Genomic DNA, 24,609 nt, shown 5'->3' with positions numbered 1-24,609 from the left:
CTGTATGATCACGAAAAGGTCGTGAAATTTAGAAGCCATTTCCTTCTATATAGCCCTATAAACAAAACACTTTGGCCCCAATGTATAATGTCGGGAGAAAATATATACTTGCACTAAACAAAATTAATAAACCTGTTAATTTTTAAAATAAACTCTCGTGGTGCAATTCTGTCAACAAAATTACATAGGCTTATGAACCGGGGCTGGGGCTTAGCCCCTCAATAAATTTGGTGCGGGGTCTCGAATAGGCCTACCCTTCTGTATGAATAGGCATGTTTTCATTTTCATTTAGGCCTATAATGGCCTCCAAACTATTTGTTAAGCATGTTAAGTTATCTTGTTTTTGTCAAAAACATCAACTGCAAATTGTCCCTTATTGTACAGTATATCCTTCACCGTAAATCGGTGTGTGTGTGTGGGGGGGGGTGTCCCGGTTCGCCCCTTCAGTCTCAAATGAAGCAGGCCTAACCTAAACAATGCGTCCATCCCCAGATTTGACCTCTTTACTTTCTAGGTTGAGTCCTTGATCAATGGGCCTGATCCATTATTTAATATGCAAGAAATGTCGACCCTCCGAATTTAAACCTTTCCAATTTGGCCAAAGTCCACAATGCCGTAAAGGTTGGGCTACACTACAGTTCAGTTCTTTTCACAGTGTTGACTTATAATTTCATGAGAAAGAAAAAGAAAATGGGAAAGATTTTAATCTTTCTCATTTTCTTTTTCTTTAAAAAAACCATGTATAGGCCTAGGCCTAGGTGTTTAAAATTGTCCAATTGAATATTTAGTCGAAAAAGTTTTTGATTTTTCAATGTTGTGCCGAACGATAATATGACTAAAAAAAAACTCATTCCAACCAACGTGTGCTATTTGGGAGTAGGCCTAGGCCTACATTAAGAGTAAATTTCCTTGGGTTATGAATTATTAAAGGGGAAAGATGAAATAAAGATGGTATGACATGCAAGAAAGCGGAAGTAAAAATAAAATATGAAAAAGAAACATGAATTAATATTAAAATCAGGCATGACAATTGTCAAATTTAAACCTTAATTCTGACACGATCTGGTTCATGAGGGCCAAAGGAGGCATTTTTGACAATTGTGTTACTGTAATTATTATACATTACACGTACAATAGGCTATCATTTTAAACTGAAAACACCAACGGTCTAGCATACTTGGTTCTAAAGTTATGAAGTTTTTTCATGCATATTTTCTTGATATGCCTTAAAATAAATGATCTTTTAAAATTCATGTACTCTTTTGCAGTTTGAAACTTTCTTCATCTTTATTATAATGCTAGAACTCTATGAGGTATTGCTGAACTTAGGCATTAAAGTCTCAAATTGAAATATTAACAAAAAATAAATGTTATTTTTATGCGGTAGGCTATGCCTACAAAGTTTTTTTATTGCGATCGTAATTTTTTAATGTTTGATAGTAGGCCTAATATAATTAAAAAATACAAATTTAGGCTAAAAATAAAATAAGGACAAATCAAACAATTACAATAATAACAAAAACGGCAAACCAATGTGATGCATGTTTATAAGTAATGAGACATTAAGAATCTTTTTAAAATTGACTTGACTATTTCTTTGCTGTAGGCCTATCCCGCCCGGCGGGCCGCTATGCGTCTTCGTGCAAAAAAAAAAAAAAAATTTTTAGAAAATGTAGGCCGATTACAAAAACGCAACACCTATAGTATGGATGTTCTTAAGTATGCTAGTGTTATGTTATTATCGTATTGAACAAACAATAAATTCAGACAGAATTAAAACAATTGATTCTAATAACCAAAATAAAACCTAGATGCGTTTTCCATTAAAAAAGGACAGGCCTAGGCCTACTTCGCATTGACTAGGCTCGCGCGTATCGGGCTGAAAAGCATCGTAAAGTTTAAAAACAAAAAAGGGCGGTTTTAGAAAATGTATAACAAAAAGGAAACACCTAGTATCAACATCAAGTTGCGGGTTTTAGAAAAGGACATCTGTGAATATCAAACTGCAATATTTCACTTCAACACAGAAAATCTCACAATTTTTCAAAAAGTACTATAAAACATTGTGTTTTTAGAGTAATAATCACAAACATGGTCAGCTATGGTTGATGAAAAAGGATGTCGACCCCAGACACAGGAAATGGCAATTTTCACTGCCGTCGTTGGTGGCGCGCTGTATTTGGAATCGCGTCAATTGTTTTGTGTGGTGAAATTATTTTAACATTGTTGCTGATTGGTCCAATTGATAATGAAAACTTCTTTTTGACCAATAGGCAGGTAGTTCTCATGGGGTTAAATGAATTAACAAAAACAGTAATTGCCCTATACTAGAGTCATATATTTTCTGTTTTCTACTTTTGAAATTCCGTTTTGTTAATATGTCACTTTCCATGATTTTTCTGTTTTCTTGTGGCTTTGTGTGTTTTGTCTGATCACCTTTTGCCCATTTTTACATGTGTATTTGATTGAAAACAACAACAGACACGCATTTTTAAAAAAAAATTTAAATTTTGAATTTTATTCACTTTTTTTTTCAATTATTTCAAATTTCATTTTTCAAACTAGATGAAATCCTGGTTTCCATTTTCTACCCAATTTGTCCGTTTTCTGTGTCACAAAACTTATGGCTCTACCCTATACACTCCAATGCAAAGTTCACTCCAGGTCCATGATAGATGGAGCAATATTCACCAATTCTGACTAATAGAATAAATTTATTAATTAGTAATTCATTTTTTTTTATATTGTTGCATTGGGCACAGCAAACAAACAATATTTTTTAAATGCCTAATGTGACATGCCTTCCCCTCTAATTAACAGGTCTTGGAGATACTGGTAAGGTAAGCAGCTTATACGTACTGGAAATAGAGAATAACAATGTGGATCTTGGCTGGGGTACTTCATCGCTACCGGCTACTGATTTCACCGGCTACCAGGTCTGCATAGAGCCTGTTAAAAACCCTTCATCTTATACACCACTGACAGAGGGCAATGATGTCCAGATGAGAGAATTGACGAATGTAATCGACAGAGATTTCAGTCAATTTTATAGAGTTGGAGTTTTGACTTACATTGAGGAAAGTGGCAGGAGGAGGCAATACTCTAATACTTTATGTGAAGACCAAGTTGATTTGGGTAAGTAAACTTTCTTGCCAAGGGACCGTAAAATAAGGGGAATAACATGTTTGTCTGAAGGGTCAGAGCGGAGAGTTTGTGGAGAGCGTGGTGCAATGGTTAGGTACTTGCCTTTAGTGCATGAGGTCCCGGTTCAATTCAGCGGTGGCGATTTGCTGGGATATTGACTTGGAAAAAAAGTCTGAAATTAATTGGCAACTTCTGCAGATTAAATTTCAGACTTTCGCTCTCCCCATGGTTCATTTAGAATTGGGTAAATGAATCTTGAAAGTACTCCGTCCTTCGGAGGGGACGTTAAGCCGTCGGTCCCGTGTGCAGAGAGCCATACTTGTACATGTATTTCGCAGCCAGTTTTGAAAAGAGTAGGGTGTTAACCCCTGACTGTTCCCAATCCGTCCCGGTGTTCAAATGGACCCCAATGGAAATAAGCTTCAATAGAGGCTTTCTTGGGTTATCCAGGGTTGTCAAAATCCGAACAAATCAAAAAAAAAAAGTCATTAGTTCAAAATGGGTTCAAGTTATAGGGTTTTGGGCATTTTAGGTTAGGGTTAGTGGTAGGAAAAGGGTTAGATAGGGTTAGGATCAGTGTTAGGATTAAAATCAGGGTTACTATAGCCAAAATAATAAATTCTCGATCATGAGAGCCTACTTGGGTACGCACAGTTATTTGCGCCGAGCGTACTACATAAAGACCGGCGCTTACGGGCGTAAAACACAGCTTTTGAGAATTGACCAATCACACGGTCGTTGCTAGGCAAGGTCAAGGTTCGGTCATGCAGGTCACGCGATCGTGTTATTCTATGAAAAGTACGCTGACGCAGAAGGTACATCCTCTCATGATCGAGAATTTGTTATTTTGGCTATAGTATGTTTAGGATTAGGTTATGTTTATGTGTAGGATTACTCCCTATTCCAGAAAAATACAGCACTAATTTTTTGGTATTAAAACAATATTATCAAGATCTGCCAAATGAAACATAGCTCAATCCTAATTATTCATTCAGTACTAACTGGAGATAAAAGAAATAGTTCACTATTTTAGTAATTTCTTGAAAAAAGAGCCAAAATCATGCATTTTCAACATGTTTTCTGACAATCGAGTAAAAAAAAATCAAAGACTTGGAATAAGTCTAAGCATTCAGAATCTTGAGTATGTGCCAAAATGTTGCTCTTCTTTTCATTTTATTTTGTGTTACTTAAATTAAATGATTGGGTATGAAAATGAAACATGTCTTTTTCAAAAAATAGAATACACAAACTTATGACGGTTAAAATGTGAGTTGATGAACCGTTCCTGTGAAATCTACCTGACAATGTATTTTTCTTGAAAGTGAGATTTACTAAATCGGAATAAGAGGCAAAAAAAGAGAAGCTTTTTAATGATATCTTGCTTTTGGAAATGAGAGGTTTCAAACTTTGATTGCCTAATTCTCAGAACTTGCCAAGCCAACTTGAGGTCAATTTTTCTGGAATGGGTCACATATTTGTTTGTATCCCTGGTACCTAAATTCTGTAACTTTTTATACTAAACTTGACAACACAACATAACTTTTCCTGTTACACAATTAATAAATCTTTGAGTTAAGTACGTACAAATCAATCTATATGAAGCAGTCTCTTACATGCCCATACATGGCACATATGTGGCTAAGTCACAAAGGGTCATAAAAGGGTATAAGAGTCATTGGGGTGGTAATTACGTGACAGGATAAAGGGAATGAATCACATGTCAACCCTGGTCATAAATGAGTTTTTCACATGTTTCTAAAAAGGACATTTAGAGCTTCAGGAACAACTTTTCTTTGCGAAGTTATGTCAATTTATCAATCGCTGAAAACAATATAAGTCAAAAGAATTTTAACACTTTCTTTGCTAATATCTCAAAATCAATATTAGCAACATCCGACGCATTCCCCTTGATCATGTCACATATGTATCAAACACTGTTGGTTGATAAGTATTGAGTGCTAATCAACCAATGAGGTGTCTTGAATATAATGTGTATGAGTGATAGTGAGGCAAAGATATTGTGATGAGGCAATCACATACTAGGCATGGGTATCTTCTGAATCAAATTTTAGCCTTATCCGATCTGAATTTTTAAAAATTTGCTGATTGTTAATTTCAAAAAACTCCCATGTTCCAATGGAAATCAAATGGTGTGCCCCTATAATTGCATTAACAGTGAATTAACGGCAAAAAAAAAATAACATTATTATCTCCTTCATTGCATAGATGCTCCGTTCCGTGGTGCACTAGATATAACAGACGCTGGAATCACAACTCTTGATATCCAGTGGCAACGAGACGAAGAGTTCCTGCCTACCACAAACAACTACAGAATCACAGTGTTTGATGCTGATGAACAGCAAGTAGGCAATCAGATCACTGTCACCACGTCATCGACTCCTATCAGCCGAACGTTGACTAACTTGGAATCTGGCACATATTACTGTGTTGAAGTGCTATGGATTGGAACGGTACCACAAGTTATGCGAAAAGTTTGCGGTAGAACATGTAAGAAAACAATCAATGGGCTATTCTATTTTAAATCCATGCACCCCCTGTGGTAAATATCAACTTAATCTCCAACATAAGGAGTGTGTATTTTGAGTTGAGTTTCCTGAATGGGTTGCTCCACTTAAGAGTACATCCCCTGTATGAAAGATAAAAACTGTGTCTTCCATACAGGGTGTGTGGATTTCAGATTCAATCGCCCAATTTCTAATTGAATAAAGGAATCGGATAGCAACGTTTGCACAGTATTTTTGTAGGACCTGAGAGCATATAATTAAGACATATGCATAACCTCATTAATATATGCAGCAAGTGCGGTCCAATTAAAAGATATTGATTGCATGACCCTGCACTAAATTGGTCATTAATAACTCGCAATAACTCCTGATGCGCTACAATGCTTTCTGCGCATGAGGAGTGAGTGTATACGCTAAACGTTATGGCAATGCACACACCTACGCAATGCTTTTGTGTTACTGTGATTGGTAGCTCTTGTTGTCGGCGCGAATGTTAAATTCGCCTGGTCGATTTTTTGTAGGGAAGTAATAACGATAATTATAACCGTTTATATTTAACAGCGTTTTATGTTTTTTGCCTTACAAGGACCCCAATGGAATTAAGCTTTCTTCGGAAGGCTTTTTGGGCTATCCTTGGTACTCATTGGTATTTATTCCATTGTCACCTCGTGCAATAGTTTATTCTGGTACCCTGAATTACATACATGTACAGTAGATTTTAAAGTATTTTATCCATAATGTGCAATCTATTGTATTTTCTTTTTGTTTGCAATTTGTTGATGTATATTGAGTGCTAAATAAAATGAAATGAAATGAAATGAAATATGACATAAAATTACATAAAATGCCATTTTGATTTGTTCAAAATATCAGATAAGACGGTAATGAATGACAATAATAACTTTTCTCCATCTATTTTGAGTTCATTGTGTAAAATTGTCGGGTTTTGTTTTGGGCCCACTGATTTCACACAATGACCTCAAAATATATGAGTGGATATTCATACGTAGTGGTAGATAAAATGAATTAAAGTTTTAACTTCAACACTACACTATTTTTCGCTCACCTGGAACGTTTTCACTAGTCCGACTAGCGTCTTCAGCAGATGGTGATGCTGTGATGATATCTTGTCTACAATCGGGATATTCCTCACTGATGACATCATATGATTGACAGAATGACGTCATATGATGTTACGATGTAATCCGCCAGGAAACTTGAGAAAAGGCTCAGCGAACACAAGTCTACTGCTGGCAGCTCCAAATCAGCGGTCAGGGAACATGTTGTAAGATCCAAAGGTGACCAGATTGATTGGGAAAACGTCAAGGTGCTCGAACAGGAACAAAAAGAGTATTCCCGGAGAGTTCTTGAAGCCATCCACATAAGGACTCAAAAACCAAGACTAAATCGTGATCAAGGACTTGAAATAGATCCTATTTGGGATAACCTGCTGATGCCCAGCACACTCATGATTTCATCTGTGGGCTTAGTGGTTAGAATTCTCGCTTCTGGTGTATGATTAAGATGATTAAGTTCAGAGCTGCCAACTCTCCCTCTTTTCGCAGGAGACTACCTACTTTTAAACCTAGCTTCAGAACCCATAATTTTTGGTCATCTCCCTGAAAAGGAAATGGTTTCATCCATTAAGATGTACACATTTTGACAAATCTCCCTGATTTCAACAGGAAATCTCCCTTTTTTCAACATTCAAATGTTGGCAGCTCTGTTAAGTTGTCTTCCATAGGGGGTGTATGGATTTCAACTGGAATAGCTCATTGGAGTCACAATATTTTGTTTTGCTTTTGTTTTGTTCAGGCCCCAGTCAGCCAGGTACTATTACTATCTCCTACGTTGATCTAACCTCAATTGGTGTGACATGGGATGAAGCAGCCGGAAACAGAGACTTCTACATCATATATGCAACAGATCTTACCAACAACGGTGACCGCGAAAGGAAAGGGCGGGTTGAAAATGACGCAATATCTTTTAATGTAGTAGGGTTAATACCGGACACAAATTACCTTATTGAAGTGGTTGCTATAGCTGGAACAGAATCTGATAACAAGCCAAGTGAAGCTAGAAGTGATAGCCCAACAACATGTGAGTACATTAACACTATGGGTACTTATTGCCATAGAAGTATTAGCCAAACAACATGTGAGTATATTAACCCTATGGGTACTTATTGCCCTAGAAGTATTAGCCAAACAACATGTGAGTATATTAACCCTATGGGTACTTATTGCCCTAGAAGTATTAGCCAAACAACATGTGAGTATATTAACCCTATGGGTACTTATTGCCCTAGAAGTATTAGCCAAACAACATGTGAGTATATTAACCCTATGGGTACTTATTGCCCTAGAAGTATTAGCCAAACAACATGTGAGTACATTAACCCTATGGGTACTTATTGCCCTAGAAGTATTAGCCAAACAACATGTGAGTACATTAACCCTATGGGTACTTATTGCCCTAGAAGTATTAGCCAAACAACATGTGAGTATATTAACCCTATGGGTACTTATTGCCCTAGAAGTATTAGCCAAACAACATGTGAGTATACTAACCCTATGGGTACTTATTGCCCTAGAAGTATTAGCCAAACAACATGTGAGTACATTAACCCTATGGGTACTTATTGCCCTAGAAGTATTAGCCAAACAACATGTGAGTATATTAACCCTATGGGTACTTATTGCCCTAGAAGTATTAGCCAAACAACATGTGAGTATATTAACCCTATGGGTACTTATTGCCCTAGAAGTATTAGCCAAACAACATGTGAGTATATTAACCCTATGGGTACTTATTGCCCTAGAAGTATTAGCCAAACAACATGTGAGTACATTAACCCTATGGGTACTTATTGCCCTAGAAGTATTAGCCAAACAACATGTGAGTATATTAACCCTATGGGTACTTATTGCCCTAGAAGTATTAGCCAAACAACATGTGAGTACATTAACCCTATGGGTACTTATTGCCCTAGAAGTATTAGCCAAACAACATGTGAGTACATTAACCCTATGGGTACTTATTGCCCTAGAAGTATTAGCCAAACAACATGTGAGTATATTAACCCTATGGGTACTTATTGCCATAGAAGTATTAGCCAAACAACATGTGAGTATATTAACCCTATGGGTACTTATTGCCATAGAAGTATTAGCCAAACAACATGTGAGTACATTAACCCTATGGGTACTTATTGCCCTAGAAGTATTAGCCAAACAACATGTGAGTATACTAACCCTATGGGTACTTATTGCCATAGAAGTATTAGCCAAACAACATGTGAGTATATTAACCCTATGGGTACTTATTGCCCTAGAAGTATTAGCCAAACAACATGTGAGTACATTAACCCTATGGGTACTTATTGCCCTAGAAGTATTAGCCAAACAACATGTGAGTACATTAACCCTATGGGTACTTATTGCCCTAGAAGTATTAGCCAAACAACATGTGAGTACATTAACCCTATGGGTACTTATTGCCATAGAAGTATTAGCCAAACAACATGTGAGTACATTAACCCTATGGGTACTTATTGCCCTAGAAGTATTAGCCAAACAACATGTGAGTACATTAACCCTATGGGTACTTATTGCCCTAGAAGTATTAGCCAAACAACATGTGAGTACATTAACCCTATGGGTACTTATTGCCATAGAAGTATTAGCCCAACAACATGTGAGCTAGTACATTAACCCTATGGGTACTTATTGCCATAGAAGTATTAGCCAAACAACATGTGAGTACATTAACCCTATGGGTACTTATTGCCATAGAAGTATTAGCCCAACAACATGTGAGCTAGTACATTAACCCTATGGGTACTTATTGCCATAGAAGTATTAGCCAAACAACATGTGAGCTAGTACATTAACCCAATGGGTGCTTATTGCCTTTTTTTACATTTCCCCTGATTGTTGAATTACATGATAAGTGCCAATGAAAATAGAGCTGTTAGATCTCTTTGTAACCAAGGAGATGCTAATACTATCCACTTCCACTGAACGCAGACAACTTAGAAAACTTTGATACTAGCACTATAACATATATTTGCCACCGTCAGGTACCTGAAGTTTAATTTGTATTGGTAAACTTTAATGCTCTGCGTGCTAGCCATGCGCTTCAATGGAAAAAGTTAAAGTTTTGACATATTTTCTCAAAATATCAAGAGCTATCTTAAGAACCACTGAACCAATACTAGGCTTGTTTGTACTCATTTTAATGCATTTTTCATGCTGATTCCAAATATGGTCATGAAAATTTACATTTCTGAAATTTTTGAATTTTTGATTTTTTTTTTAAACTTGTCGTCTGCAGTCGACACCCGCCTGAAGAGAGTTAATAATACAAAATACAGGGGGGAGTGCCATAGATGCATCAACATCTCAGTACAAGCGATACACATTTGTTGACCAATTTAATACACATCAAAAAAATCCCATGATTTTTACTATTTTTATGACAAACTTGTCACTAAAAAAGTTGGAAAATATACAATCAAATATAAATGCATATCCCGCAACAAAAATGAATGCGTCCACATACTACATGGAGCGTGCATTATATACATGTACTATTAATGCATGGTTCACATTTTTCTCACATTTGCTCAGATTGGTTCTCGCTATCTAAGAGTGTACGAATCAACAGCAAGATATTTGCCCAATATCAACACAGCACAACTTATTTTTGAGAGCAAATTGACATCACTGCATACATGGATGTCCAACCCAATTCAATAGAAATATTGATTGTGTCCGATGAAGTGATTTCTATTTCGGACACACCTGTTGGATAGGTAGTTTTGAATAGCGTGGTCATCGTATCCATCAGCCTCTTTTACAGTATGGAGTGCTGGCAATTATTCATATGAAATTAAAAACCTATAAAACAATTGGAAATAAACACCATGGTGAAATTTAAAATATTTTCCACACCTAGAAATTAATTCCATTAATGCATGTTTTCACCGTGGCAAATAATTTCACAAATCTTACTTTATTTATCTGACGTTTATTAACTCTGTGTTTTATAATTGTTATTCTTCACCTCAATTCATATGCACATGTCACATGTACCTTACAACTTCCATTGATTATTTGTTTGTATTAGAGTCAAGCCTAGCAGGAATTTGGTTCAAGGCAGCACTAAAGTCTATTCTTTCAATTGTATAGCAGCAAAACAGAGACCACTTCAAAGGAAGTTCCGCTATTGGATATACTTGTATTTATGTTCTTCGGTCACACACAGAACCTAATTCTTTAACTATTGCAATCAACTGGACTTCCCATCAGCATCCATGAAAGCAATGTGCTATTCCAGTTGAAATCCATACACCAGCTATGGAAGATATGGCTTTGATCTTTCACACCCAGTGTGAATTTCAAATAGAGTTACCTGAGTTGGTGACTTTATTTGTCTTCCATGGGGGGGAGTATGGATTTCAACTTGAATAGGCCAATGTTTCAAGAGCAAACTGACATCAGCAGCTAGCTTGAACTTGCATATACACCAGAGTGTTCAATATTGTAACCCCACCAGCACTATTGCCTTTCTTACAATGCCCCTGATTGGTTGATTGCATGATATAATCATCTGAGTAACCAATCCAAATAGATCTTTTACAGAGATGCCACTTTTCAGAGAATTTCCTGATTTCAGGAAATTTCAAAGCAAATTTACTCATTTCTGGCAATTTTTGCTCTATCCTTTCTCTGCAAAAGGATAGGGAAAAGCACATTTTCATGGGTTTTCCATGTTTTCAGGAATTTTGACAACGCCCAAGTGTTATCGATTGTCATATGTGTCATATTATCAAGGTGTTATCGATTGTCATATGTGTAATTATTGTCGACATGACCCTAAATCCGACATGTCAAAATAAGCTGTCCCTTTTCGACACTTTACGAGTTTACGACACATATCAAAAAGAAAAAAAAGCCAAAATTTCCATGCTATTTTGTCCAAATAAACTTACCGTACAATCATGTTTTCATCGGAAAGTCAAAAATGACTTCCTGAAGTTGACCCGAACCTGGAAGTAGAACGAACCAGGAAGTATGTTTATCATATTTTTTCCCCTGACAAAGTGTTGAATAAGAAATTGTGTCGATAACACCTCGACCCAAGTGGCAACTCCACTTTTAGATCTCTGATTGTCTGGTTTTTGGAACAAAAATAATTTCATGACAATATATTCATTTTTATTTTTCAAATAATCAGTGGCCATTCCTGATTGTGAGATCATCATTACTTCACTGTACAAAGACTGGATTGAAGTACGCTGGGGGCCATGTCAGGATGCCGACACTATCCAGATATGCCCAAGACCAGGTCCACCTCCTGCTGGTAACCCTGACTTTAATGATATTGTAGACCTCCCTCTTACCGGCAACAATCGTGTCTACAAATTTGAAGGACTTAGAGCTTCTAAGAAGTACAGCATTTTCTTGAAAGATAGTGGTGTAATTATTGACACTGCTACTAAATATACAGGTGAGTGGCATTTCATTTTTGCTCTTTGTGAAATGATTTGAAGTTTATGCAATACCGTCAACTATATGTTGAACTTGGACCTGGATGTATATATCATGATGGGATGTGCTGTGCATCTCAATCAAGGCAATGTTCTGACTTGGTCTGCATTTTGGAACTCATCTGAAGAACTTCTAATAAAAAAAATGAGATGTATTTTTTTTTTACATTTCCGGAATTAAATCATTTTAAAAGGGTATACACCTTCAACCCCTATCAAAGCCTATTTCCCAGATAAGCCCCCATTATGTTTGATGCCACAGTCACAAGCAATCTGCCACCTGTCCAAGGGCCAGGTTTATTTTCAGAAAATGGATTTTTAACCCACTCACATCCCTGTACAATGTATATATACCAACCACCACCAAAAAGGAGCTGTTTGAGACAACTTGTGTCACAGTGCTGTTATGTGCTGTGAGTTATGCAAAATGAGTGCAACATCTTGCTACAGGAGCTGAATATCAAGTGAATGGTTAGGATTCTAAATGTGAACAGTGTGGGGTGGGGGTGGGATGTTGGATATGTGAGATGTGTCCTTGCATTGCTATGTAGTTCTGATTTGCTTGTGTCGGCCATAGACCTTTAGAGTGTACTTTATGCATGTAATTTATATCTTCTTGCTTGTATATTATTGTGTACTCTTAAACCAGTACCTAAATTATTAGGTGGATAATCCAATGATGGGTCGTTTGATGTTTTTGCGCTATATAAAAACGTTTTTCTTGTTGTTGTCATTATAGAGCCTTTCCAACCTACATTGGAAGTAGTGAGCCGAGGCCCGACTACAGTAACGGTTGAGGCCAATTCACCTACGGGACAAGATTTCCCTGATGATTTGCATACTGTTGTGTATGAAATATATAATGAGGATGATGAACTGCTACGTTCAGTTACTCAGAATGGACAAAGAGCTTCCGGACTGCAACAGGTGAGGAGGGTACAAACAAACAAAGTAGGGATTTGTTATTATCTTTGTTGTTGTTTAACCCCCTGAGCACTACCTGCCGATCTAACATTGCCTCTGATTGGTCAATTACATGCTATCTTCACGTTAATCACCAATCAGAATAGAGCTTTGCAAATAATTCACTCCAATTGTTTTGCATGGTAAAATTATTCTAACAATATAAAATTGTAAATTCATACGTAGTGGTATAATTTAAATTAGAAGAATTTTTTGACTTCAACACTACTTAAAATTTGATCGCTTACCGGGAGCGCTTTCACAGTACCAACTGCGTCCTCAGCCGGATGTTATGGCTCTGATGGTTTATGGCTTGTTGACAACCTTCGATGACGTCACACCAGAACAGAACTTGAACAGAGACACTGGACTGGATTTAGATCCAGTTTGGGACAACCTACTCATACCCAAGACCACCAGGGGACGAGGACAACACCTTTGACGTCATCTTCTTGTTATTGTTGTTGTTTATAACAGAATCTTGTTCACTTTTCACTTTCCACTCTTGATTTGCACAGTATGTGTGGAGAGGATTGGAACCAGATACAGAATACACATGCAAAGCTACAATTAAAGCTGGATACGAATTAAGCTTGCAAACCCCTAGTGATCCTCTGGAAACCGCAGTTCCATGTTATACAAGTAAGTTCCTTTAGATCATACTAGGTAGGGACTATTAATTGTAGCTGGGTATCAGCCAATCCTACAACCCTATATAGTGACCCTCTTGAAACAACAATTCCATGTCCAAGTTCCTCTAGGCAATGCTATGTAAATGATATTAATTATAGACCACTTGACATCACTGTTTATCAACAAAGGTGAGGGACCGGTCTATCGATATGCTTGAACGAACCGCTACACTGTTCAATGACTTTCTTGTACCATATGAAATGTGGTAGGCGATTTAAAATGCATGTGCCCTGAGCAAACTATAATGCATACGCACATTGCAGGACAAAGAACAATGGAAATTGCCATAATTTGCCCGCATATACTGCTGGGCAATGACGTCACATGTCAAGTGGTCTATAGTTAAATTATTTTTACCCTACTGGCAAAGTGTGGATTCCTCACAGATTAACAATGGTCGGATCCTGTACAAATGTATAGGAAGAGTTGTAGTCAGTGAATCCCTTTGAGTAACGGAGCTGGCACATTTTAACAGTCACAAGTAACTTACTAACGTCACACCATACAGAGGTCTATTGGGGTACTCCAGTTGAAATCAGTACACCTCCTATGGAAGACATGACCTTAAGGTTGGTCTGAACCCTGGAATTATGGAAACTGTCGGGCCTCATAACTGCTAAATTGTTGGTCTAAAGTATATAAAAGTATACATATTTAGAATGGCAAAGACTTGATAAGTTCATCTGTGAGGTCAAATTTGGGCCAAAATGCTGATTTTTGGCCCAAAATAAAAAAAAAAAAAAAAAAAAAAAACGTCCCTAGATATTTTTATCTACCAAAAAATTCTTGGGCCAAAATTTTTTTTATTAATTTTTAAAAACTAGATAAAAATATCTAGGAGTCTTTTTTTTAGTTTTTTTAAATTTTGACCAAGTTCACCGAAAATATTTGAAATTTGGGCTTTTTTATGATTTTTTGGAAAATTCAGCATTTTTAACCATTTTTGGTGCAAATTTCGAAATTTGGTAGAAATTAAAAAAAATAAAAAAACGGCTCCTAGATATTTTTATCTAGTTTTTAAAAATTAATAAAAAAACCAGTATTTTTGGATTTTGGGCCAAAAATGAGCATTTTGGTCCAAATTTGACCTCACAGATGAACTTATCAAGTCTTTGCCATTCTAAATATGTATACTTTTATATACTTTAGATCAACAATTTAGCAGTTATGAGGCCCGACAGTTTCCAGAATTCCAGGGTTCAGACCAACCTTAATCCATCACACAGGGGTATAGCTTTCATGAAGCCACCCATTCAAATAATCCCTTTTGAAATTCACACTCCATGTGTGGATGATTTAGGTCCTGTCTTCCATACGGGGTGTATGTGTATTTATTTCAATTGGAATAGCCTGGGGGCCTAATGGTTATGGCGTGAGCTACATAATCAAAAGGTTGCGGCTTCGAGCCCCACCACAGCCAGTGCGTTGTGTCCTTGAGCAAGATAGCTTAATTCCCAATTGCTTCACTCCACCCAGGTGTAAAATGGGGAGCTGCTGGGTGTAATCACAATCTAAGTTGTTGAGAGTACCTCCGTATCAGTTGCAGACTTGGTGAAGTGGAAATTAATCTGATATATCCTAATGGCAGCGGAATAATTGTTGAAGTGTGCTGATAACTAGGTCATGCTTAGATGAAGCGCACATTAAAATAAATCACCAACATTTATTTTTTTTATTATGTCATTAGAATGAGATATATAGATGTAAATTTTTGTTCCCTATTTCAGAAATTGGTTCAGGTCCAATGCCCTTTAACCATTTTCCATAAGCCCTAATTTGAATATATTTTGATATGGCATGTATATGCTCTCATATTTCAGCTGTGCCTGCTGCCAATAAAATCTATGTACAGGCCTGTGAGGAGAACAGCTTCAGCTTACTCTGGGGTGAATTAACCGGGTCTTCCCGGTACCAAATTGATGTAAGCCCACCGCCGCAGGGTTCTCTATACAGGTTTAATATCAATAGCAATCTTGCCAGCTCCCAAACAATCGGGAGCTTAGCCGCTGGTCAGACGTATGATGTGACTTTACTGCGAGGCACAGGGGTTGATCCTGACGAAGTTGACAGCATCAAAGTGTTCACAAGTAAGTAGTGATTTAGAAATAGTGTTTTTTACTCTATTATTTATTATTATTTTTTCTGCTGGGTCACAAAACGGTTGAAGTACTTGGGCCATTCTACCTCGAAAGGGAGCAATTTTAAGAGGCTTTCAACCGTAATTGCACAGATAGTAATTTCGCACCACTGTCCTCTAGACCAAGCACCAGTACCAACGGCCTTTAAAATTAAAAGAAGATAGTAAAATAATTTTCTTTTGAACAAAACCAAAGTATTTTACTCACTTGACGGTTTCGCCTATCATGGTTGACAGGTATCATCAGAATGATGTTGGTAGATCCTTACTTCCGGTAGGACGTATCCCGACTGTAGAGGGTGTATTTACTTAGTCACATGTATGATCCTCTCCTGACTGTAAATACACCTCTACAGTTCGGATCGTCCTACCGAAGTAAGGATCTACCAACATCATTCTGATGATACCTGTCGACCATGATAGGCGAAACCGTCAAGCGATAAAATACTTTGGTTTTGTGCACAAGAAAATTATTTTACTGTATATCTACAAACCTGATGAATCTATTCAGTGATAAAAGAAGATAATTATGAATGTTTCTCTACTTTTGATTATTTTTTCATAACTCTTTAAGATTGGTCTCAATCCTGGAATTATGGAAAACTTTCGGCCTGATAACTGCTAACTGCTAAATTGTTGGTCTTAAGTATATAAAGGTATTCATATTTAGAATGGCAAAAACTTGATGAATCAATCTGTGACATAAAATTTGGGTAAAATGCTTTTTATTAATTTTCATAAACTAGATATTATAATCTTTACCCAGAGCAGCTGGCACGCTTAGAAGTTGAAAAAAAACAACCCAGTGCATCTAGCACGACGCTCAAACCAATTAAGCCACAGAGACACACTGGAGAACTAAGTATATAATGTGATTTTGTATATTTCTTATAAAAATTTGCAGTTCTGATGCCTTCTGGTAGGAATGCGATGAAAATCATTTGATTGAATCTAACACCTAGATTTAAATCTTCCTTTCTTTGACCTGTTTGGGACCACCATCCCTATTTTTGGTAAATGTTTCTCAAAAATGGTAAAATTATTTTTACCATTTTATAGGCCGGGACTGAGCTATGTTGGGCCTTTGAAAACAACCAAGTGCCGGTGAAAACAACTTGCGCAGATCAAACAAATTAGCTCACAGAACCGTGCGCCCACTGTGCATCGCAAGCATTACACTTTGCACCAAGTGTGTGCTTGGAATGTTTTGTGTTTGAGCTGCAAGTTGCAAAAAAAAATGTTTTTTTGGGGGGGGGGATTTTCTCCAAAATATGATCATTTGAGTGTTTGCTATTCCAGATATGTATACTTCTGTATAATTTATACTAACATTTTAGCAGTTAAGCCCAAAAGTGTCCATAATTCCCATGTTAAGACCAACTTTAAGGTTCATAAAGTGTAATCAAAAATTTAAAGGAACACTCCAGCATTCACAACATTCTGCCTTACGTGTTAGAAAAATAATTATCAAGGACAAATCCTGTGATTTTATCTAAAAGAAATTCATATTGACCTTAAAAATAGCCCTCTCTCACCACGCGATATTTAAATTTCCCGGCACCAAAATTGCCTGTGGCAATGACGTCCCAGTAATGAAGGCTGATGACAATTGAGCACAAATAACCATGCCGTCATTGTCACAGGCAATTTTGGCACAGGAATTTTGAATATTGTGTGTTGTTTTTATTCCTTTTTACATGAAATACATGTTACATATTTATTTGATATTTCCATCCACCCAAAACACAGAACCATCACAAGTACAACCATTTGAGGTAGAGAAGGTAGACCAGACATCCATCAGCATCAGTTGGTCATGGCCATACCGCCAAGACATCGACTATTTTGCAATTGATTTTAATCCCGTCATCGCACCGCAGCAAACCCCTGGATTAGTGCCTTTCTGGCATAGAGACTACGTCATCAAATGCCTATTGCCAGGTCATGAAGTGGACGTAACACTATCGTCTGTTATAAAAAATAGTGACGACTATTACTTTTCACAGTCATACTCCCGTACATTAACACCAAGTAAGTGTGGTTCAATTGCTTACATTGAATTTGCATCAGAGAATCTGTTTTCATGTGTTTTTTAATCCCATGAGAACTACCTGCCGATTGGCCAAAATGAATTTTGTGTCCAAATTTGAACCAATCAAGGACGGTATTAAATATATGATCATCTGCAAATGCAAGTTTGACCAAAAATAGTTAAAAGCCTAGCCTTAATTGACAATTGAAATGAGCATTTCAAGGTATCAACCAATCACAAATGCTGTTAAGTGACCAGTATAGTGTCTAGGGGGTTTATGTTACAAACACAAGAAGCAAATAATTACAATTTGCAAGAGGCTGGGGTGGGGTTCATTTGGATACACACAGACAACTACGGACTAACCACAGACAGTCAAAGACCCTGAAAATGTCTTCATTCAACAAAGATAAATAAATCTTCGTGTGCACGCTACTTAAGCATGCATACACTTTGCCCTGAATGAAGATCAATCAAAAACATTGTACCGTACACATTTGACAAAAATTAACGGAGACCAAGAGGAAGTTAACTAAAGTCCAACATGGTTTAGACGAAGAAAGAAAGTGTTAATTGGTGCCAATTTCTCATCTTCTGTCCTGGTCTTACTTTAAAATGGATCAAATTAATGCTGAAAGTTAGTGAAACAGATACAAGGTGACATACGTCAATAGAGACAGATGTGGTACATACTAGGCCTGTTATTGACTGTCGTATTATCGTTGATATGACCCTAGATCCGACATGTCAAAATAAATTGTCCTTTTTCAACACATTAGGACACATATCAAAAAGTAAAAAATTTAATTTCCATGTTATTTTGTGCGAATAAGCTTACCGTACGATTACCGTATGATCTTGTTTTCATTGGAAAGTCAAAAATTACCTCCTGAAGTTGACCCGAACCCGGAAGTAGTACAACGAACCAGGAAGTATGTTTACACCGGAAGTCAGCACTTGTAACTCATATCGGCATGATTTTAAGCTTATCTATCAACTTTTTTCAGCATTTTTAAATCTCATTACGAGTTTCGACATGTGTCGATTGTCATATTTTTTCCCCGACGAAGTGTTGACTTATAAATCGTCGATGTCGATAATAGGCCTAGAAAATACAAATTTTAACACTAGCAATTGTCACTAGCCATGTGATCACTTCACTTTGTTGAACGAATCGAGCGTACACATTACAAAAATAGCTTTGTCCAATTAAGAATTACTTTGCGCAAAATATGCGTAATCGCATGGTCATTGTGAGGTCATTTGGGGTAATCCGGGGTCAAATCGCCATATATTGTTGCAGGCAGGTTCATCAAATTTGGTGGGCACTATAGGAAGTCAAGGTCATTTTGGGGTCATCCGAGGTCAAATCGCCATAGATTGGTGTGAGTTCATGAAATTTGGTGGGAATGACTATTGTAGCAAGACAAAAAATATCAAGGTCATTTTGGGGTCGTTCAGGGTCATCCATGGTCAAATTGCCATCAATTGTTGCAGGTTCATGAAATTTTGTGAGGATGACCACTGAAACAAGGCAAAAATGTCAAGGTCATTTTGGGGTTCATACGGGATGATCATCTTGGGTCAAATCGGCATTGACTGCAGCAGGCTCAGGAAATTTGGTGGGAACGGCCACCTTAGTGAGGCAAATAATGTGAAGGTCATTTTGGGGTCAAGTGAAATGGCACCTGTTAATATGATTGCCTTCATGGTGGAGGCATTGCAGCTGACGCTTTGTGTTGAAGACCGCGCAGGTCGAGAACTGTGAAATTCTCGTTAATCTTCATTCAACCTTCATCAAATAAAGAAAATTTTGAAATGCGTTTAGGGTCTTGTAAGTTTCAGCATCACCCGATAATGATAGTTGAGATTAGAGACCATTGGCAACCCAGTATGACCATGAGGTTGCGAATCAATGCAATATTTTTGCTTCAAATAATAGAAGAGAGTATGAGCATGAGTTATTGAGGTTAAAGGTCACACAAGGGATTAAATTTTTGAAATGCTTTAATCAAGTTATAAAATATCATATGTTGAGAAGTCATCTTATTCTAGAATCATGGGTTCAAGTTCAACAACCCTATATATCCTATGCAATATGTAACCTTAATAATAATAATAATAATAATAATAATAATAATAATAATGATAATAATAACCCGCTTACATAGCGCTTTCAGTCCGAAGACCTCAAAGTGCTTTGCGAAGCAAAATCAAACCATGATTTGAAGCTGCATATAATGAAATGCCCAATGATGTCACTCACTCCCCACTATAATAAATAATATAATAATCTTATCTTTTCTTGTCTTGTTTTAATAGCTAATCTTCCTCAGTCTGTATTGCACATCATCTGCGCATGCGTCTCCTACGATTCCTTCACGGTTGCCTGGAGTGACTGGGATGCTCCATCTGGGTTTGACTTTGATGGTTACGTTCTCAACTTGTACACCATTGATGGCAGCACAGTGAATAGTATCGATGAAGTTAAGGTATGTAATAAGGCCAAGAATTCAGGTCTCACTCCCAATGACTCTCTCCATGCTAGTGTCGACCGCAGACAACAAGTTTCTTTCTTTTTTTATTCAAAAATTTCAGAATTGTTAATTTTAATGACCATTTTTGGAATCAGCATGAAAAATACATTAAAATGAGTATAAAAAAGCCTAGTATTGGCTCAGTGGTTCTTAAGATAGTGCTTGATATTTTGGGATATCCCAAAACTTTTTATGATGAATCCTTTGGCCAGCACGTAGAGCATTAACAATCAGTGCTTCAATCACAAAAAACCAGCGAGACTAGTAGTTTGAGAATGGGGCCGTCATCCCTATTTTTATACTTCTTTTACCAAAAGTGCATGAAGTAATCCGGAAAGCTGGTGGTTGCAAAAGCTTGCAAGACTTGTGTTTCGAGAACGGTCTTGATAAATGGCTAATACTGGAAAAATATGGCTCCTGCCATCCCACCCTTGTTAACCCAATGAGAACTAACTGCCGATTGGTCAAAATGAAATTTTCATTATCAATTGGCCCAATCAGCAACATTGTTAGAATAATTTCCCCACACACAAAAATTGGGGTGAATTCTTTGCAAAGCTCCATTCTGATTGGTGATTAAAGTGAAAATATCATGTAATTGACCAATCAGAGGCAATCTTAGATCAGCAGGTAGTGCTCAGGGGGTTAATACTGTATTCACTGTATATAGTGCCATTCCCTAACCAATAATTTGCCACTTCAAATGTCTCCCATTATAACATGCTAATATTAAGGACTGTATAAAGGGAGTGCAGTCCTTTTTATCCTGAATTTGAGATGTTTTCAACATATTTACAATTAAAATGTGTTCTATCTTACAAAGAAAAGTATCAACTGGATCACCCTTTTCTCCTTAGGCCTACTTTTGTCCGATGTAAATTTTTTAGGGAATCGGGAGCAGTACTAATCAACCATTCTAGGATATCCACTTTAGAAATCTAAACTTCAATGTTTATCTTATTCAGGTGGCCCCAGATGATGGAGAACTTTTCCACCACTTCTACAATCTTGGTGATGAATTTAACGGAACACCATACGAGCTGTTACCAACCCGTTGGTACATCATCTGTGTTACCGTTGTTGGCACTACCTCTGATGAGCGTGCGTACAAAGCGGTGCTAACAAGTAAGTAGGAGGAAAGACAAAGCAGGTGTTACAACCATGGACGAAAGAGATAACAGACCACGTACAATCAGTCAAAATCCCGTGCATTGTATGCTGTGAAATCTCGCATATTCATGAGGGCCGATTGTTCGATCGTGCCATGTCTAACAATCACACCAGCGTTGCATGCCTTCGTGTATACGCGATAGAGAGTTGCGTGCTTCGGATTACTCAATAGTCTGTAAAAATATGCTGTAAGTGCGTAGCAGTCTCGCCTGTCGCATTTCATGGAACAATCGGCCCTCATTATCGGGTGATGCTGAGACTTTGACTGATTGTACATGGTCTGTTATCTTTCGTCCATGGTTATAACATACTGCCTGTTTGGATTCACCAAAACCAGGGTTGTTGATTTTTTTTTAAATTAAATTTTTTTTATTTTTATTTAAATCAGATTTGTTTTATTTAAATCGATTAAAAAAAATTTGTTTCCAGGAACTACTATACCCCATCTATACCCCATGCTAATCATATGCACAATCCTACCAGGTATTTACAAGAAAATCAAAACATGTGTTTACTTGTGGAAATTTCAAAGAAAAAAAATTGGTAAAATTGTGGCAAAAACCCTGTTGAATTCTGCACCTCAAAGTTGAATTTTTAGCAATAGATAAAGTGACATCATAATCGTATTCAAAAGTTGTAGAAACATTAGGAATGATGTAAAACAGTCAAGTTAAGGTGGTACGAAAGGCAAAATCAAGTTGCTCTGATTGAGATTAAAATAGACTTGTTGCAGAGAGGTATGCAAAATAATCTTAATTCCAAAATTTGAGCCAAATCGGACAAACGGTTTTTGAGATATTGCTGTTGAAAGATTCTTAGTATTCTATTGTTTTTGCTTTTATATTGATGAAGTTAATGAGGAAAATTGGCAAAATGTGCTCATTAATATTAATTTTTGCCAATATTTTGCCAATATTTTATGTATAAATCTTCATACTAATTTTATCTTTAAGAATTTTGACCTGAAACTTTGCCAATGTGTCTCTATGACCTAAACCTTTAACATGTGATTTTCCCGCCCATCTAATTTGCATATTTGCATAATTAATTAGGTTTAAGTATAATGCTAATTAATTATGCAAATATGCAAATTAGATGGGTGGGAAAATCACATGTTAATGTTTTAGGCCATAGAAACACATTGGCAAAGTTTCATGTCAAAATCATATAAAATAAAAGTAGTATGAAGGTTTATTCATAAGATATTGGTATAATATTGGCAAACATGAATATTCATGAGTACATTATGCCAATTTTCCTCATTAACTTCATCAATATATTGGCAAAAACAATAGAATACAAAGAAACTAAAAACGTGTATATCTTGACAACCGTATGTCCGATTTCCTTCAAACAAAAACTATTTTGCTCAGTGTATTTAGCTTAACTTATTCAATCTATTCAAATGGTTCTAAATTCAGTTTCTGTTTTCCAGAAACATCGTTTCGAACCCCCTTAAGAAAGAAATCAACTACATCGATCAAAAATGGAAAAAAAAATTCTTTAAATCAATGATTTAAATCGGCGTGATTTAAATGACCAAAACATTCCCAGAATCTGTCTGAATATGAACAGCGCAATACCCATGTGTGGATTGCATGATTTGTACATTGAGAGACCTATATCAGGCCTTGCCGTTTGAGGCGATCGATCGCTCTCACTTGCTACCGATCGCCCAAACTTGATTTCTAGTGAGCGATTTTACACTCGCCATAGACACTAAATATCACTTGCTGCAAATCTCCCAAAATCAGCCATTTCAGCATTTAATCCATTCTGTACCCCCTCCAACCGTAGAAAGTCAAAAAATTTCGCGCGCTTTGTGCACATTTCAACAGAAATACATAAATGTGACGTGTCATGTCAAAAGGAGACACTTTTGGGCAGGATCGTAAATGGAGAAATAGCCAAAAATCTGCCTGCGGTTGATTTTTCACAATTTGGGTTTGTTGCTTGAATTTGTGATGTTATTAATGTTAAAAATATTGTCTGATAGTTTCAGACCGAATATAACTAGCATCTTGTATTTTTGGACATATTTTTCAAGGCAATTCCTACTCTCAACATTGTCAATAATATTTTTAAAGGCCGATATCTCAATTTCCAATTTTATAATACCATAACTTACAAACTCAATATCTTCGCTTAGGAATGTCCGATTACATTGGGAAAAACGGCATTGTGGAGCAAAATATCTCTTTATTAAAGATATGTAAAAACCTCCAAATTGATAACCTGCCCAAAAGTGTCTCCTTTTGTCACAAATACTGTTTTAAGACCAAAGCTCTTCTTGATTATGCCCAAATAAATGATATTTGTGAAAATTTGACCACTTGTCTATAATAATGCTAATGAATGATTAACCACTCGTCTCTAAGTCTAGACGGCAAGGCCTGCTATATAATCCTATATGGCAAGATCTATATGGCTCGTCAATTGTTTACGGTCACAACAACTATGACACATTCTTAGGTTGTCAGAGGAAGAGAACCCTGTAGAAGATGGGGTATATTGCTGATAGCGATTGATAAGCAAAAATGATGCATGCTAGGAATGAAAAGGGCTCAAATTTGGTCTGTTTTGAGCCCTTTTCATCTCATTCCCAGCATGCATCAATCAATCAATCAATTCTGGACTTCCCACCTCTTGTTTCAGGTGCACCGCTTTATGCGTGAATGTCACTGTTAACTCCAGACGAAAACACCACACTGTCACAATAGAATATAAAACACTCAAAGCAAGCCAAGCTATATGTATAATGTACATGCTCAGGTACTAGATTATGGTGTGAGTTCTCAATAGCATTTGAGCTGATGTAGAGAAGATATTGTGAGTTAATGTAATGCATGCATGTA

The 24,609-nt window shown here is 36.8% G+C and overlaps 1 protein-coding gene across 1 annotated transcript in view; it reads left to right on the top strand.

Annotated features, from left to right (window-relative positions):
* The window catches only part of LOC140166988 (uncharacterized), a 113,980-nt gene that overhangs the window by 42,371 nt on the left and 47,000 nt on the right, over positions 1-24,609 (top strand). The window contains exons 13-22 of the mRNA XM_072190470.1: positions 2,821-3,135; positions 5,371-5,652; positions 7,485-7,769; positions 11,910-12,182; positions 12,962-13,149; positions 13,704-13,827; positions 15,699-15,965; positions 17,765-18,046; positions 20,370-20,539; positions 21,550-21,709. Of these exons, the coding sequence (XP_072046571.1) occupies positions 2,821-3,135; positions 5,371-5,652; positions 7,485-7,769; positions 11,910-12,182; positions 12,962-13,149; positions 13,704-13,827; positions 15,699-15,965; positions 17,765-18,046; positions 20,370-20,539; positions 21,550-21,709 (2,346 nt within the window). The remainder of the gene's footprint in view (positions 1-2,820; positions 3,136-5,370; positions 5,653-7,484; positions 7,770-11,909; positions 12,183-12,961; positions 13,150-13,703; positions 13,828-15,698; positions 15,966-17,764; positions 18,047-20,369; positions 20,540-21,549; positions 21,710-24,609) is intronic.

Source organism: Amphiura filiformis, chromosome 12, assembly GCF_039555335.1.
Source record: "Amphiura filiformis chromosome 12, Afil_fr2py, whole genome shotgun sequence".
NCBI lineage: Eukaryota > Metazoa > Echinodermata > Ophiuroidea > Amphilepidida > Amphiuridae > Amphiura > Amphiura filiformis.
This window is presented reverse-complemented; position numbering and strand designations above follow the sequence as displayed.